At 35.1% G+C, this 19,412-nt stretch overlaps 1 protein-coding gene across 4 annotated transcripts in view; it reads right to left on the bottom strand.

Annotated features, from left to right (window-relative positions):
• ARAP2 (ArfGAP with RhoGAP domain, ankyrin repeat and PH domain 2) overlaps positions 1–19,412 on the bottom strand; it is a 188,497-nt gene that overhangs the window by 156,095 nt on the left and 12,990 nt on the right. For all 4 annotated transcript variants that reach the window (XM_040486123.1, XM_040486141.1, XM_040486118.1 and 1 more), the window contains exons 3-6: positions 11,279–11,337; positions 10,095–10,171; positions 9,262–9,353; positions 7,235–7,588 (exon numbers count right to left, since the gene is read on the bottom strand). In XM_040486123.1, coding sequence (XP_040342057.1) covers positions 7,235–7,588; positions 9,262–9,353; positions 10,095–10,171; positions 11,279–11,337 — 582 coding nt within the window. The remainder of the gene's footprint in view (positions 1–7,234; positions 7,589–9,261; positions 9,354–10,094; positions 10,172–11,278; positions 11,338–19,412) is intronic.

Raw genomic sequence — 19,412 nt, 5'->3', positions numbered from 1 at the left:
GAAGAGTAACAATAAGCTATAAAAGAACAAAAAAGTGCTTTTTATATTAAATATAGGATAACAAAAAACAAAAGTAGGTTAGAAAATACAATTGAATAAACTTCACAGAAATGAAACATGGAAAAGCTACACTGTTTTCAACATTTTGGTGTGGGAGGTCCAACGCCAAATTACCAAAAAGTTTAGAAAGAAAAAACAGACTAATTAACAAAGAAAACAGGAAAATCTTCCAGAACTAAAAAAAGAGTGTACATATAAAGGGTCAAGAATCAGATTTCTCAATACCAGTTCTATAATACCAATGATCTAAAAGACTGTGGATTGCTAATCTGAAGGGAGTATTCTTTCTCATCAAGACTTCTGAGCCATGATAAATTATCAGTAAGCATGTTTAGGAAAAAAAGCAACACTTTGAAAAATGCAAAGTCTCAAAAACTATCTCCCCTACCCATTGTTTCTGAGGAAGCTCCAAGGAGCATGGGTGGGTAGGCTGGTGGTGAAACCATGACAATTGGATATTGAGGAAAGACAAAAACACGGCACATAGAGAATCCCTAGGACAATAATCAAAAGGACCACAGAATGCTAACCAGCTAATTGTGTAGCAGGACTGGAGAACCACCAGCCCAAACTAAACAGAATTCCTTAGGAGACTGTGAGATGATGAAATTGATATGTATTTTGGTTACTTCACAGATTTATAGTTCTTAGGAAGAAATGTGAGATGAATGAGATTAAAAAAAAAAAAAAAACCCAAGTTAAAAAATCAAAAGTTTTAAATTCCAAGGAAAACTAAAGATCACATATGAAAGAAAAATTAATCCTATGTTACAGAGCCTCCCATATGAGCATTTATAGTCACAAGAGTATAAAACTAAATACAGAAATAACCTAAATATTTTATACAACTGCATTAAATGGATGATAGACAAGAACTGTGTCTTTGCCAGAAGAAGGGGTGGGGGACAGAGATAAAAATGGATAAACATTAAGGGCGCCTGGATGGCTCAGTCAGTTAAGCATCTGACCTCAGCTCAGGTCATGATCTTGCAATTTGTGAGTTCAAGCCCCACATCAGTCTCTGTGCCCCCGCTTTGCTCCTCCCCTCACCACACATAAGTGTGTATATGTGTGCTCACTCTCTCTCCCCCCTTCTCTCTCAAAAATAAACATTAAAGGCGCCTGGGTGGCGCAGTCGGTTAAGCGTCCAACTTCAGCCAGGTCACGATCTCGCGGTCCATGAGTTCGAGCCCCGCGTCGGGCTCTGGGCTGATGGCTCAGAGCCTGGAGCCTGTTTCCGATTCTGTGTCTCCCTCTCTCTCTGCCCCTCCCCCGTTCATGCTCTGTCTCTCTCTGTCCCAAAAATAAATAAACGTTGAAAAAAAAAAATTAAAAAAAAAAGAAAAATAAATAAATAAATAAATAAACATTAAAAAATATTGAATAAACATTATACTCTATGGTAGTACCTCAAGAGATAATCCCTAACACTGAAAAGTGAGGGGGGAAAAATAGCATAAAAATATTATTAAGATAGGGGCACCTGGCTGGCTCAGTCTGTAGAGCATGCAACTCTTGATCTCAGGGTTGTGAGTTCAAGGCCCACACTGGGCATGGAGACTAGTCAAAAAAATTTTTGTAAAAAAAAAAAATTTCTTTTTAAACATTATTAATAAATACAAAGTAAATACCAAAAGAAACTACAAAAAGAGTTCAAAGTGGCAGTCTCTTGTGATGATGTGGGAGGGGAGGAAAATTGCTATGTGTTTTTTAACAAGCCACATAGAACTTTCTGACACTTTAAACCACATGCTTTTATAATCACCAGAAACCTTTTTTTAAAAGTTTAATGTGGGGGCGCCTGGGTGGCTCAATTGGTTAAGTGTCCAACTTCTTTCAGCTCAGGTCATGATCTTGTGGTTCGTGGGTTCGAGCCCCGCCATCCGGGTCTGTGCTGACAGCTCAGAGCCTGGAGACTGCTTCGGATTCTGTGTCTCCCTCTCTCTCTGCCCCTCCCAAGGCTCACACTCTGTCTCTCTCTCTCTCAAAAATAAATATTAAGAAAAAAATGTTAATGTTTTGTAAGTTTAATGTGAACACATGGTTTCCTTACATCCTATTTTCCAAGGTAAGAACTGACTAGAACTCACTTTCACTAACATTATCAGGTCTGAAATAAAGTGATACTCTTCTAAAGAGAAAGGAAACTGTGGTTTATTCAGCCCCAGTTGTCAGGCCCAATGTTACCTACTTTTCCAACTGAGCCCACAGAGGGAGTCTTGACCTTACACTTTTATGTGGGAAATGGAGGTCCTGAGACATTGAGTCACATAGCAAATGAACAACAGAGAGCTTACAACTCTAATTTCTTTCTGATTCCAACACCCTCACTCATTTGTCTGCCACTAGATGGATTAAAAGAAATTAGTCATGTTATTTAATAAATACTAAAACTCAGAAATTGTTTCCTTAAACTACAAATAAAACATTGAGGCGTTTTATTTGCTTGGGACAGTCTTTACAAAGTATGATTTGAGGAATGGCCAACTACATACTTTTTATCAAAGATCTAAGATTCAACTTTAAGTTCAACACAGTGATTGGTATATAACATCTTGGTCAGATAGAGACTTGTCAACTTTGCACTACATTTGCTTTCACTGAAAGGCCAGGGGTCAGCATTCCCAGGAAATGTGAGGCACACCCACACTTGTGTACCAGGGTGAGGAATCACTCCACTAAAGTAGCCTTGGACACGCTGGGCACACACTGCGACATCAGTCACTGACAAAGGCACCAAGAGTAGTAAGCTCTCATCTCCCACCAAGTCCTGGATTACTGGCTTCTGGGTGGTCTGACTCCCAACTACTGTCTGGGGTTTGATCTTTTCTTGGTATTTGACCATTGGCTTTTTCATTTCCCTCAGTTCTCTACTCAACCTGAACATGCAATCCACTGGCAATTTCTACCTCCTTGTTCTAGAAGCTTACTCACATCTTCCATAAAATAACCCAGCTAATCACAGCTATCCATCCCATAGACTTCAGTACCCCGGGTATCATCTATGTTGGTGCCTTTTCACTCCCTCTATCCAGAAAAGTATTTCTTCTAAAAACGCTAGTTAAAATCTCATCTATTTTCCAAAGGCCAACTGAACTGCCACTTCTCATTCCTAGATCTTTGAAGAAATGTTTTCTCAACCCCCCTGTAACCTCACAATTCTGTACTCTGAGGACCTTTCTGTACCAACTATACTCGGCATTTAGGTTTTATTTTTATTTACTTCCTTTTTTCCTGCCCTAATGAAAGACATAAAGAAGGCAAGGAACACATACATCATGGGCGTTTTTGTATTCCTCCACAAATTATCTTTTTAGTTTATTAATTAATTTAGTTATTTATTGAGAGGGAGAGGGAGAAAACCCGAGTGGGGGGAGAGTCAAAAAGATAATCCCAAGCAGACTCCACACTGTCAATGCAGAGCCCGATGTGGCTCAACCCCACAAACCATGAGAGATCATGACTTGAGCTGAAACCAAGAGTCGGGCACTCAATCAGCTGAGCCACCCAGGTACCCCTGTATTCCTCCACAAATTCTTAAGCATATTATATGTTCGATTTGCTGAGTTAGCCTCACATGTTCTGCTTCTGCTGTCCTAGGCTCAGATTCCCACACCATGCCTCTCAAAGGTTAAAAAGTTAACAATTTTTTTAAAGAGGAATTTAGCTGAGTAAGAAAGAAAGTCATAAAACATATTTCCTAGTAAAATATGAACTCAAGATCCATTGCAATTTTTATAAAAATGTTGGTGCATTATACTGAACATACAAATATCTTTAGAAAACAGCAAGTTAAAAATGTCAAAAAGGTTTCGTTGTTGCAGATAATGCTTAGATCTTTCACTATGTGTACCTCCTAGCAAGGGTACAGCACATTCACCATGTTGTCTTTTCCTTAAAGCAACTGGCAGGATTCTTCCTCTGAGTCACATACTTGGGAAATGCTGCAATAAACCGTGTCCAGTCTTCCATATTTACATCATCTCAGACTGAGGGAAGAGCTTGAGCTTACCATGGGTGCCTGGGTGGCTCAGTCAGTTAAGCATGACTTTGGTTCAGGTCATGATCTCACAGGTCATGATCTCGTAGCTCGGGAGTTCGAGCCCCACATCCAGCTCTGTGCAGACACCTCAGAGCCTGGAGCCTGCTTGGGATTCTATGTCTCCCTCTCTCTCTGCCCCTCCCCCACTCACGCTCTGCCTCACTCTCTGAAAAATAAACATTAAAAAAATTTTTTTTGATTTAAAAAACTTAAAAAAAAAAAAAGAGCTTGAGCTTATTAGTTACAGTTAAGAAAGGGGAGTGAGACTTTTTTTTATCCTCAAAACCCAGTGAGTTTTTTTAAAAACAAGTACCGTTAAGTTTTTCATCTGCTTGACTTGTTTGAAACACAAATACATCCACATTCTACATTTTATTAAGTTTTTTTTCCATATAATTTTTGAAATTGATACTATCAGTCTATAGTATAATTAGATCATTCAAAGAGTTAGTGAATGTTCATATTTTAAGCTCAACTGTGAATGTTTTACTATTTCTTTAGTTGCATGATGGTACACACTTACTTTCTTCCTAAATACTAGGCAGCTTTCACATACCGTGCACTGATGCAGAACTGGCATTTCCATTGCAAAAACAGATACTCAATCATGTGAAATAAATCCAGATTATAAATTTGATAATTTTGTTTAACGTCCCTCATGACTGAGAACAGTTTCAAACACTGTTTGGAGAAGGACAACTGAGTGTGGCTATTTGTTTTTAATAAAGTAACGAAGGGAGTGATGGGGTGTTGGGGAAGAGGGCCTCAATGCAAAGGAGACATTACAGCAAGAACTTGAGGAAGGGTACACAAGTCACGATGCTCTGTGGAAAAGGACATTCCAGTCATAAAGAACAGTAAGTGTCAAGGTCGCCAAAGTGAGTTCTTGCTTCTTATGACTTCTATATTGATTAAAATAACAGAAAGTATCAGGTTATAATTTTCTACTTGCGACCTAGGAGAGACAGAAGAAGCTGGTATAAGATTTTAGCCAAATATCTAATCTGCTTTATGCTTCTACGGCCCACAGGCCAAATCTGTGTTTATAAATAAAGTCTTTATTGAAACACAGCCTCAATCACTGGTCTGCATATTCTCTGTGCCTGCTGTCATGCTACAACTGTTGAGTTGCTGATTCTTCTCGGAGGCCCCACAGAGGCTATAAAGATTAAAATATTTATTATTTGACCATTTACAGAAAAAGTTTGCTGATCCCTCCTCTCTGGAATCAGAATGCCATCTACAGCAGTGCTAACTGCTCCAAAGAGACATGTGGCCACGAGTTAAATAAAGCTCATAACCTCTGCATAAGGAGTGGGTAGGCATCACTTTGTCTAATTAATGAGCATTTTAAACACTCTCACAACAGAATACAGAATCCAATTATGAAAAGGAGAAATTAAGAGATTCTACTTCTGATCTAATAAATAATACATGCTTCTAAGCCAGTAACATATACTTCTTTTCAAGTCATAACAATAAAATCATATAAAAGAGTTTAATCTCTTGGTGATATAGCAAGTTCTTTGTTTAATTTCCCATCTCTATTCATCCTGGTATCCAGGAGAAAAACTGTTAAGCCAGAAAACTCAATTATTTCCCCTAAAATGGAAAACATAAATCTAGACAACTTACAGCATCTGACCTTAGGCGGATTCAGAATAGAAAGGATGGAAAGCCAGAGTTCTGATAGAGTGAGAGGAAAAATGTTCTAACTGTCCCAGAGGTGGACAATAATGGGGAAGCTTTCTCAGGGTGCCCGGAGCATAAACATAACAACCCTGCAGAGAGCAAGGTACCACCAGAGAGTAGGCAGGAAAAGGAAACCACAGCTGCTGGGGGCTCTGTACCCAGAGTCCGCTAACTCTTCTGGTGGTATTTGTTTGGAGAGAGCACTAGAATCTCCCTAAACACCTTAATTTTACAGAAACAAAAGATTCGAGAATATTCAAACTCACTGTTTCATTCCACCAATGTGTACTTTTGAATGCTTACTCCTACCTTTGCTATTAGACTATCAATAGTACTGATGACTGATGAAAAGTAGGCACAGTTGACTACTTTGTTACCTTAAATAACCAGAAAGGAGACAGGATAACTGATACTAAGAAGTACTCTAATTCGCTAAATTAGGTTATTCAACATCTAATTTGCTAAAAGGATGCGATGATAGAAAGCATTAAATATATAATTACTAACCATAAAAGTGTTGTTTTTTTTTCACTTTCTTAAGAAATTAAAACCTGCTCCCGCTAATCAACTAATGTTTCTTCTAGTAACTTTTTGCTAAAAAAATTTATTTTAGGTCAAAGGCTTTCTAGAAATGATGCTCATTTTGGAGGGAATAGTAAAGAAAACCAGCATATTGCAAGGACTCACCACATTCACTACTTAAACATGAGAGATTTAATCCCAAAATAATTTAATAATTCATGAGGAACATTTCAAGTAAATATTTCAAAAGGACATTAAAAAATCAGGATGCCAGAAAACAATTCTAATTAAACGCAATCCCTCCCCAAATATTTCTGAGTACTGTATAACCCTTAAGGGACAGAAGTCTCTTTGTAAACATCTAAAATGATAAATCTGTTTTAAAAGTATAATATTCAAGGGACTCTGACCTTCTGTGCAACATACAAAAATCAAAACAATGTATCTATACCAGTGAAGCCTGAAATCTAACAATGACATACTTTCTCTAACTACAATTAAGACTTGTATTCCCAAACAGAACACTGTTATAATATGAGCAAAAGCCAAACAGTGTGGGCCTAGTAATACCAACTCAATCTGTATTGTTTTTCTTTGCGATAAATTGGGACACAGTGCATTTTAGTGTAAAGTTGGAAACTAACATTAAGGATCTAGATGTGAAATTGCAACTTTCGATTTCAATCTGCTATTCAGAATCTTAACCCAGCATTCCACATAATACACTGCACATGTTCCTCCTTATGTCTAAAGAACAGCATTTGCAAAAGTGTACTGAAAACCCCTAAAAACTGTATCTGTGTGCGTCGGGGTAGGGGAGGGGTGGAGAGTAGCAACAACCTAGCAGGTTTAGAAATGGATAAACTTGAACTGCTGAAAATATGCTACTTATGGGAAAAAAAATGAAAAACTACATACCCTTGAGGGGAGAGTTTGTCTAGCCATCCGGATTTAACCTTCCTTGCAGAGGACCCATAAAAACAGGCATAGGGAGATATTGCATTTGAGGAAACGATTGAGGACTCAGCATTTCCACTTGTTGAGCTTAACGGATAACTGTGCCTATTAACAGGGTCCAAATTCAATGCTTTTTGAGTCCTAGATTTAGATGCCTTTGAATTTTTTCTTCTTAAACTCTGAAAGCATTCTTCTACTGTTGAATATTCTGATTCTGAAGCAGAGTCTACTGGAAAATTAACTTTGTCCTCTCGAGGTATCCAAATATCTTCTGCTTTGTCTTCGCTTATATTCTCCTTCCTGTTATCATATATGCTAAATGGAAACAAACTGTGTTAACATTACAAAATACCATATGTATTTGAGCCACTGATTACTTTTGAAATTTATAAACAACAAACTGCACAGAAATTTAAAGTCAGAAAGCTCTTAAGAGCTCCATTAACCCATCTGATAAGTTCTAAAACTCTTCCAGAAAAACAGAAATCTCTTATTACCCTAAGATATATTTGAACACTGCTGAAAGTAGTACAATTTTTCTTGTGTCATTAATCTGATCTGTTTATTTGGGTGGGGGTGGGGGTGGGTGCAGACTGGTACTAAGGGTAAAGACTGACCACATTCCCTGCCTCGTAATTTAACATCATCACCAACAGCATTAAATAGCCATTCCAACTTGTAGTCCCTGAGTAACATTCATGAACCACTAACTCATCTATTTGGAGATCTCACTTCGAAACTTGTTGCTTCTCTCTCGCTCTCCACGATTCAATTCCAAGAGCTTTAGTATTATTTTGTAACACTAATGAGGGAAAACTTCACCACACTGTTAGCTAGGAAATGAGAAAGAGTCAGGATACAATCAGAAGGTAAAAGCTGTGTAACCTATAATATTCACCAGAACACATTCATAATAGCTAAGCATATTTCTACAGATTTAAGGAATGACAAAATAGGTTCACTCAGCCATTAATGTATAATAAAACTCATTACAAAGAAGTTTTTGCTAATCAATGAAATAGATATGTGTAGGAGTCAAATTACATCCTTTTGGACACAGTGTCCTAAAAACTCACTTCCTTAAAGAATGATTTAACTTGGCCCCTTCCACATTTTGCATTATAATACATACATATCAAATGCTAACTGAAGATCCTCAATTATTTAGTTTCAATTTAAGAAAACCCACAACATTATCAGACTTGGAAAGAAAAGGATAAAATTGAAGATATAAAATGAACATCAGGTAATGATGCAGGACACTAAGTCCTAATAAAGTTGAGAAAACTAAAATTTAAGTTGGCGCCTCACAAACTGCTTAATTTCATGAGTGATCCAAATAACTGGGTAAACTGTCAAGCTTGTCAATGATGAACTTCCAGTAAAAAAGGATGTATTACATTTGTAAAAATTCTGCACCTTAGATAGTAATTTTTTTTTTTTTTTGCGCTTCCTCTTTCTCCTTCATACTAACATAACTTCCCATCTTTAACACACATTGTGGGCACCACATATTTTCCACTTTAGGATGGGAAGAGTGATTTCAATTAGGAAAAGACTAACATAATCTGCTGCAAAATATCACTATACACCGGATTTACAGACTCTAAGTTCAATTATTAAAATAAGTGCCATTATTCAGGGTTCCTGGGTGGTGTAGTCGGTTAAGTGTCTGACTCTTGATCTCAGCTCAGATCATGATCTCAGGTTCGTGAGTTCGAGCCCCACGCTGGGCTCTGCGTGATGGCACAGAACCTGCTTGGGATTCTGTCTCTCCTTCTCTCTGCCCCTGCCCCGCTTGTGCTCTAAACAAACTAAAAAAAAGTTTTTTTAATAAAGTAAAGTGCCATTACTGAAACATCTAGAATGAGAAAGATTTGAACTTACTAATGTAAACTATTTTCTTAGAAACATAATATGAGCAAGAAGTCAACACTGCATAACATTATATTCAAAAGAATTAATCATCATCAATCATGACCTCATACCTTGATTTCACAAGAAAAGAGTTTTTTTCAGTAGTTGTTTCCCCTTTCAGTGTTTCTTCATGGGTCCAAAATTCATTCTTTATAGATCTCTTCTATTAAAAAAAAATACACATATATTATATACATACATTTTTTAGGACAGCAATATTTTCCAAATATCCACAATGTGAGCTTAGTTTTATTACATAAATATCTAACTGCTTAGATCAATTTTCAGTAAAAACTTAGAGAGACTATACTAAAAATAGCCTCTCGATGCCTGTTTCAAGATATTTAAATCATTAATAATGCATCATTTCATCCAGGAAAAACAGAAGATGCCAACCAAGAACAAAATTTATTTACTTTTAATTTCCCACTTTTTGTCTTCCAACTTCTGTTTTATCCTGACGAAGAAATAAAATAAAATAAAATAAAATATCCTGACGAAGAGCACAAGTACTTGAGAAGAAAGAAAGACTAAGTGATAAATTAAATAATGAAGATATGAAGATATGTTAGAAGTAGATATTTGGGTATAAGGCAAAAAGCAAAATCTAGGGGGGTTCTGTTTGCCTGCTTTTGCTTTCTTTGGGGGTTTGTCTTTAAAGTAACTTATTTTTTGGAAAATTCAGAAATCCCCCTCCTGTATTCCTGAAATTGAATGTATTTTTGTGATATATATTTAAAGATACACATTCAACATGATTTTACTTAAAAGAATTTTACTGACTACCAATGTCCTGCTTCAATATAACTCTCTCCAAACACTTTAAAGGAAATGAAGAGGGAAATATAGGCAGAAGAGCAAAGACTTGAAAATGGAAAAAAAAATAAAAATGTATGGGACTAACCTTGGAATTTTCTAGTCTCTGGAAGAGAAAGGTCTCTCCATAAGGAAAAATGAAAGATGAATTTTCCTCCTTTGAATCTTTTGGGGAAATTATAGGATGAGAATGAAAAGATATAAATAATGTGAAACATTTTTTAAAAAGGTATGCACTTAATAATTTTATAGTAATATCACAACTTAAGCTTTATTCTCTGAGAGTCCAAAATTATGCTTATAATATTCACCTCCAAAGCAACTTGTCCCATGGCTTCTTGGTGTAGCACTCACTGTATATGCCTCTCACTTTCCAACCAAGGCATATTACTCACTGTTTCTGAAAGTGTGATGTGTCATATATGGCCTTGCTACCCTCTAAGATTCACCTTAATATAACTAAGCACATTTCCCACGTATGATGCCATTTATAATGTTAATTCCTAAATAAGAATACAGTATTAATGGCATAAAGTTAGTGTTAGATCTATTGTAATTTCCAATGAATAATTAAAAGTTCACTAACATAACAACTAGATGCTGTATCACTCAAAACACCAGAATCTACTTAATATAATCTAACACCACAGCCACTAATACACTTGTAAATAAGTTATTTCAAGAGATTTTCTACTGTCCTTGTGTTACACCCATCCACAAGAAAGAATTCCTAACACTTTCATTCTCTGTTATGGCAAAAAAAAACTTTTAAAGGGTCAGTAACCAAGTGTTTTCCACCTTATTGTTAAGAAGAATGTTCCTGAACATATATAAGCAGAATTTTCAAAAAGAAAGAAAAGCCTCTGTCAATGATCAATTTACCAAAGTAATGTCAGCCCTTTCCCATTACCATAGCAAAATTACTTTCCATAAATCCAGGTCCTATAGCTCAGTATGTCACAAACCACTTAATTTAGTTAAATGCCTTCAACTGTGGCTACTGATAAATGAAGCCTGGTGCAAAAAAAATAAAATAAAATAAAATAATTTTTTTTTACATTAGTATCTGAAGATTTCCAGGAGTCTGAGTACATATGACTGTCTTTTATTCACTCATCTTTAAATGCATCTGAAGTATTATGAACCCTAGTAGATAGTTATTCCCATTATTCCCTATTACACAGGGGGCCTACTTTCTCGATCACGAGTTTCACACATTTAAGACTGTCATATGAGTGCTAATTTACAAAGACTTTACATGCTGAGACTCACTTTCCTGTGTCACAGACTTTCCAGCTGAGGTAGCAATGTTTCTTCTCTCACGGAAATAGCTTAAAGCAAAGGGGAAAAAGAGATAAATTAAAACAGATAAACAAAAATTGGTAAACTATGAGACTGAGTAAAGGATACAGACATACATTCCATTCTTCTGGGTAGAAAAACCAATATTCAAAAATAAATTTGATTCTAATTAAACAGAATGGCTAAATTCCACAGATGTGTTTTTCTAAATAGTCTTAAGGAGATTTTACTAGATTTTACAAGCATTTGCTTCTCACATTTATACTTTACAAAAGTAAATGAATATATTTGCCCAATGCTAGTATGTACGTTGGATTTTCAAAACTGCTAGACATACCCCTGTGAGACACTAATTTTCTAATTAGAATTCATTATTTATTAGGGGTTTTTTGTCATTAAACTTTACAATTACAAAATTGAGTCAAAAATTTGTCGGCTCTATAAGCGTAGTATGAAAATATATAAGACCTTTCCTTAAAAATATTAGCTGCCTTGGGAGAGAAAGATTACAGGTAATTAATTAGAATACAGCCTAATAACAATGAAAGAAGAAAACACTGTGTAAACAGATGTAATGAATACCCATTACTATATAAATGAGTTCTATTTTTCCATCTAAGTGTAAGAATCAGGACAGTGTCTTTAGGGTCTCTGAAATTTGTATCTGACCAAATAACTACAAACAAGGATAAAAAAAAAAAAAAAAGAATAGAAACTAATGAAATAAAATATGGATAAAGTTTAAAATCATTTTAACTGAAGCTGGTTATTCAAAATGATCAATCAAATTGATAAACCTCAGGGAAGGAAAATAAAAGACAAAAGAGACAAACTACCGATATCAGCATGAAAGAGAAGACACCACTACAATTCCTACAAACATTAAAGGGATAATTATAGATTATTGAGAAAAACTTTATTTCAATAAATCCAACAACTTAGATGAAATGGAAATATTTTTTGAGACATAAATTACCAAATATGATACAGAATAGAAAACTCTTAATATCCCTAGATCTATTAGAGAAATTGAATTTAGTAGTCACCTACCTGCAAAACACTCTAGGCCAAGCCATTTCACTGATGAATTACACCAAACATTTCAGAATGAAATAATACCAATTCTACATGAACTTTTTCAGAAAACAGGGAAGGAGAGACTATTTCCCAATTCATTCTATAAGGTCAGTATTACAGACACAAAGCCAGTCAAAAACAAAACTACAGATAGCTATTAAATAAATTGTCCTCATGAATTTAGATGCAAAACTAATTAGCAATATATTAGCAAATCAAATCCAACAACCCATTAAAAAATATATATATATATTTATATATATATATATATATATATATATATATATATATATATATATATAAACATATATATATAAAAAACCAGATGAGATTTATTCCAGGAGAGCAAAGTTGGTTTAACATGAGAAAAATCAATGTAATTCACCAAATTAAGAAAATAAAAGAGAAAAATCACAGTCTCATGACAACAGATCCAGGAAAACCAACTGACAAAATCCAACATCTATTAATGACAAAGATTCTCAATAAACTAGGAACAGAAGAAAACTTCCTCAACCTAATGAAAGGCATTTATGAAAAACCTACATCCTAAATAATGTTGAAGGCTGACTGATTTTAAGATTGAGAGTAAGACAGGGAGGTCTGCTCTCACTACTTATAATCACATTATTTCAGAGGTCCCATCCAGGGCAATATGATATATAAAAGAAATAAAGGGCATGCACATTGGAAAATAAGAACTTTTACAAGCAGAAGGTATCCATTAAGTAGAAAATCCTAAGGAATCTGCCAGAAAGATTCTCAAACTAGTAAGCCTAGCAAGGTCCCAGGATAAGGGGAAGATATTAACAAATTCAATAGTATCTAAATGCTAGCATTGAGCAACTGGAAAAATAGTTTGAAATATAAATTTTATAATAATATCAATAACATGAAATAGTAAGGGGTAAATTTACCAAACATGGACATGATCTGCACACTGAAAACCATGTAACATTGAAAAATTTAAAAAGACCAAAATAGATAGATATACCATGTTATTGGATTGGAAAACTCAATGTTGTTAAGATGTTAATTCTCCACATGTTGATATACAGGGTCAACATAATACCCAACAAAATTCCAATGAGCTTTTATGTAGAAATTGACAAGATGACTCTAAAATGTACATGCACATACAAATAACCTACTACGGTCAAATATTTAAAAGAAGAACAAGTTGGAAGATTTATACTGTACAGTTTCAATATTTAGTCTTAAATCTATAGCAATCAAATCAGTGTATAATTGGTGAAAGGATAAACACATAAATTAATGGAACAAAATAACAATTCCACCTAACTCCCACACATCTACGGTCCACTGATTTCTGAAAAAATGTGAAAGCAATTGAATGGGGAAAGGACAGTCTTTTCAACAAGTGTTGCTGGAACAACTGGATATCTTAATGAAAAAAGGAATGAACACCAACCATTATTTCATACCATATACAAAAGTGAACTTGAAATGGAGTTTAGACCTACATGTTAATGCTAATGTTCTAAAACTTCTGGAAATACACGCAAGAAAATCTTTGCAACCTTGGAGTATACAAAGATTTCTTAAATTAAAAAAAATCAAAACCAAAAAAGAAAATTATGTATGTATTTAATATATAAGTATTTAATAAAATTAGTAAATATTAACATACATTATAAATATACTGAAAACATGTTTAAAGACGAATTAGAAGAATTTTAAATATATTAGTGGTGCTTTAAAGCATATTTTGCTGGTTTTACTATTAGTCATATGAAATGTAAAGAAAAATGTTTGTGGTTTTAATTATACTCAGTATCCAACTGCAAGAAATTACTGAATCTATCAACCAACTTCATTTGATCTAGTGTTGATGAAAGATTAGCTCAACACAGGAAAAAAAGTTACTTTGAAAACCAGCCATCAGTAATTTATATTCTCATTTACCTATGAATAAGTTATCACAAGCTATTTTATATTCTAATATCTATTATGCCCAAAACATTATGTTAGGAATTTATATATATCTGCATCTCATATTTCATCCTCATAACAGCTCTATGACATAAAACCAGTTGTCTTAAAGGAGGCTCTCCCAGCCCAAGTCCACAGCTAGCAAGAGGCAAAGCCCCCATTCTTTCCTTTCTGCCTCTTTCTGCCCTATTATCTTCCCACCAGTTATCCTAAAAACTGTAGGTTGCTTTTTAAATTTAACATATAAAAGCATGGTCGATTTATAAAAATTAAAAAACCATTAAGAAAAGCGGTAGTTATCACCTTCTCATTAATTATGCTTTCGTGACCTTGGTCAAGTTACCTAACAGTCCTGAGCCTGGTTTCCTCATTTACTTAAGGAGATTAATTCCCAGGTCTGCTTCCCGGGAATATTATGAGGATTAATGAAAAAATTCTTTTAAGGAGCATAAGGTGTGCCCTTCACAATATAAACAGCAAGAATGAACCAATTATCATTTTTATTAGAGGAGAAAATGGTCCTTCTGGTAAACTTTATGTGCACATTTGTTTCTTAAAGTCCTTAAAAGTATTCACACTCTTCTTTGTGATAGAGAAAACATGTCATCAACCTAGTAGAGGAATAACCGTGTGTTGTTTTTGTTTTTTTTTTTAGTAAAATACTACGCAGCAATTATTACATAAAGTATGTGCATCAATGTGGATAAATCTCAAATATAATATTAAAACACCAAATTGCAAAAAAAAAAAAAAAAAGCCTTTGGTTACCAAAGTGAATCTTTAGCATAATACAGATATTATTTTTTAATATATTTTAAACCACTAAAATAACCAAGAAAAGCAGTGCTATGAAGGTTAATTAATGTTAAAGATCTCCCTTTATGATCCACACTTACCTGTTACTTAGACAAGGCAGCCACACCAAAAAATAATTATGGACCATCATTTCACAGAATGTTTTTAAAAAATGCAATTCTTGCAATTCATAACAAACTAACTACAACGGACTAACTACGGATCATTACAGAATTGAATTCAAAAGAAAATCACGATCATTAGGCAGCAGTTTAAAACTGCCTTGAGGTTACATATATCTAACTAAACACACAAATCTGATTTCAGAAAACATGAGTCTATTAACTACAGCACAGACTAAGAATGTGAAATTTATAATGCACAGATACTTAAGTCTCAATCTAAGACGTTCCCAAAAAGATGTCCTCGGGAAAAGAATAAAGGATAATTACAGATGGATTACAACACAAAAGTCTACATTATTATCCTCAAATAGTTCTTTAAACTAGCAAAAATTGCAGCTCAAAATGTATTTTTTTATGGGCAGAAGTCATGAATAGACATATTTCCAAAGAAGATATCTAGATGGCCAAGAGACACATGAAAAGATGCTCAACATCCCTGATCATCAGGGAAATACAAATCAAAACTACAAAGAGATATCACCTCACACAAGTCAGAATAGCTAAAATCAACTACATAAGAGACAATAGATATTGGTGAGGATGTAGAGAAAGGGGAACCCTCTTCCACTGTTGGTGGGGATGTGAACTTGTACAGCAACTCTGGAAAACAGTAGGGAGGTTCCTCAGAATGTTAAAAATAGAATTACCCTCTGATCCATCAATTGCACTACTAGGTATTTATCCAAAGATACAAAAATACAAAATCAAAAAGATAAATGTACCCTGATGTTTACTGCAGCATTATCTATAATAGCCAAATTATGGAAACAGCCCAAGTCTCCAGTGCCTGATGAATGGATAAAGAAGATGTGGAACTTATATACAAAATGGAATATTATTCAGCCATCAAAAAGAATGAAATCTTGTTATTTGCAATGATATGGAGGAACTAGACAGTATGATACTAAATGAAATAAGTCAGAGAAAGAAATACCCTATTATTTCAGTCATATAACAAATTTAAGAAAACAAAACAAACAAGCAGGGAGGGGTAAAAGAAAGAGGGAGTTAAACCAAGAAACAGACTCTTAACTACAGAGAACAAAGTGATGGTTATCAGAAAGGAGGTGGGTGGAGGGATGGGTAAAATAGGTGATGGAGATTAAGGAGTGCACTTGTTGTGATGACCACCGGGTGTCATGTGGAATTATTGAATCACTATACTCTACACCTGAAACTAATACTACACTGTATGTTAAATAACTGGAATTTAAGAACACATATTTTTCAAAGTGGTGCTTTTTATATTATGAAATAAAAAGTATAAACCTAATGTCTTTTTACTTATAAAAAATCTGAAGCAGACAGATATCATTATCCTCTAAGAATAAATCAAACTATTAACTACTTAAATTTTGATTTGTCAAAATTTAGGTGAAGTCCAAATTTTGAAAATATTAAAATAATCAGCCTATTTTTTCACAGAATTTAAAAAAGAAGACATTTTAAAGGCATATAAAGAATTTTGGATTGCTAAGCATTTTTCTGCTATAACATGAAATGTGAAGTTTTTCTTGAACACGGAAAAGATGGGATGAGTTTCTGTATTTTTCTTATTCAATGCACCCAACCACTGCTTAAGACTTTTCTGTACATTTTCTGCTTAAATATCTTTCAACATTAAAGTCTAAAATAGGGTTATCCATTTCTAATGTCTGTATCATGTCTACGTATATCTAGAGAAAAATATCGAAGATTGTTATTTTTAAAATTTTTTTTTTCAACGTTTATTTATTTTTGGGACAGAGAGAGACAGAGCATGAACGGGGGAGGGGCAGAGAGAGAGGGAGACACAGAATCGGAAACAGGCTCCAGGCTCTGAGCCATCAGCCCAGAGCCCGACGCGGGGCTCGAACTCCCGGACCGCGAGATCGTGACCTGGCTGAAGTCGGACGCTTAACCGACTGCGCCACCCAGGCGCCCCGAAGATTGTTATTTTTAATAAAAAGTTCAAAGAAGCCTGGAGACTTCAGGTTTAGATTTCAAACTTTTAAAGACCCTTCAGTCAATATGGTACACCAGTCTTAACAATAAATTATAACAGATGTCCTCCAATCACTGTGCAGCCCCGCCTTTCATCTTCCTGCACCCCTTCTCTGCTTCCTTATTTCCCCTTCCCTAAAAACATTTAGAGGCACAATACCTAAAAGAGAAGGACTTTGTGACTTGTGCCAAGGATAAAACAGTTGCATGCGAGACATATGAAAATCTTTAAACTGGGAAGGAGGGTAAGAAAGGTACCTCTTTAGTAGCTGAAAGATCTTGTTCTTTCCTGTCTTGAGCACAGAAGAGGAGGCTCCCGGAAGGATCACAGGACATGCCCAGGACTCCCAGGGAAATGGTAAGATGCTGGACCTCACTTCCTGCTTGGAGGCCTCCATGGGAAACCTCCAGGTGAAAGTGATAAGGGAAGAGCCAGCTCTTTAAGCCTAGTTCTGCCCTGGCCCTCAAGAAAGGTTAAAAAGAGATCCTGAGGTTCATTGCTCAATAGCCCCACGTAGCCCAGCCTTTCCAAGAAAAGGAGCAGGCAGGAATTCAGGAAAAACTGAAGGCAAGGACAAAGATAATCCATTTGACTAGAGTGTCCATTTTGTCAGATAAATAAGGAGGGAAGAGGCAGCTGGGGAGGAACTGATGTCCAGGGAGACAAAAACAGAAGGCTTCACACAAGGAATGCATCCAACATCATATATACCTTTTAACAGATACATGAAATGTTTAGTAAAGAAATTATGTTAAAAGCATTGGCCACAAAGAAATATTTTTATTTGGTATATCCAGAAATGTACTAAAATATCATTTAGATGTAATCTGATTACAGAGAATCTCAGGTTATATAATCCACAGTTTTATTTTAAAACTCATATCATGACATTTTAAAATCTTGCAAAATTCCTATTTGCAATTCAGGCCAGGACCGAAAGGAAAAATACAAGTGAAGTCTGAAAATAATTTAGTTTCTCATTGTATGATTTGAGTACCACAGATGCAGGGTTACCATTTACCGCCATAATCAAAGAAGAAAGGTTATGAGGGGTAACCTGGCAGGGCTATGATGCAACTAGGACTAACTTATTTACTAATTTTAACATTATTTCAATTCTCATTTTCAAAGACTCACAAACAATGTGAATTACAAGTCTTTCATATGATATAAAGCTTACGCTTACAAATGAAGAAACATCAAGTTTCTCAAGAACTTATGAAAAAATAGCACCTTTTAAAACTTAAGCCAAATGTTTCTTGTGTGAAGTTATCCTTACAACTCCCCAAAGGATTCTGTTCTGGCAAAGACACAATTTCAATGTGTATACTCATGGCAAACCGCCCTCAGTTACTTTAAAATTAGCAAAATATTTTAAAACTACAGTGTCATACAAAAATTGGTAACCTTCTACATTCCTAAGTAATACTTTCTCATATATGCAGTGAATATTTTTAAGAATATTTCCTAAATGAGTGGTTAAGAAAGTGTGTGGGTTCTAGAGTCTGATGTACTGGAATGAAACTCCAGTTTACCACTCATGTGATCCTGTCAAAATCAGCTTAGGGCTCAATTACCTAAGAAAATGTAGGAATAATACCTCCAGTGCCACTGAGAGATTTAGATAACCCACAGGAAATTATAAAACAAACTGGCTCCTAGGATGTTTAATAAAGGACACTATTACTACTGATTCCCAAGGAAAGACTAGACTTTGCTGTTGGCACGAGGGATGCCAAGAGACAAAGACAAAGTACACAGGATCTCTTCCCTCAAAGAGTTTATGCTCTAATGAGAGGTTCTTAAATCAACAGTCCTGTAAATTGCCACATTTTCTTTGGCAAATACTAAACTTCTGCATTTTCTCCTGCAAATACAACCAGGATTTTGCACTGTAATTACCAAAGATGCCCACAGGCAACAGTACCAGCAGTAGGGGTAGAGTGGAAAGAAGCAGGGAAGGAGGGTAATGCAGAAATGCCAGCCTAGAGCCTGTGCAGGAAATCCATAATTACATCTAGTACCATAGCAGTTAACAGTCGAACAACCTCATGACTCCCAGCAGAGACAAGTGTTAGCTTTTAATGAAGAAAAAAAAAAAAAAAAAGAA

This window comes from Herpailurus yagouaroundi, unplaced genomic scaffold, assembly GCF_014898765.1.
Source record: "Herpailurus yagouaroundi ecotype Mexico unplaced genomic scaffold, PumYag 28, whole genome shotgun sequence".
In the NCBI taxonomy this organism is placed as follows: domain Eukaryota; kingdom Metazoa; phylum Chordata; class Mammalia; order Carnivora; family Felidae; genus Herpailurus; species Herpailurus yagouaroundi.
This window is presented reverse-complemented; position numbering and strand designations above follow the sequence as displayed.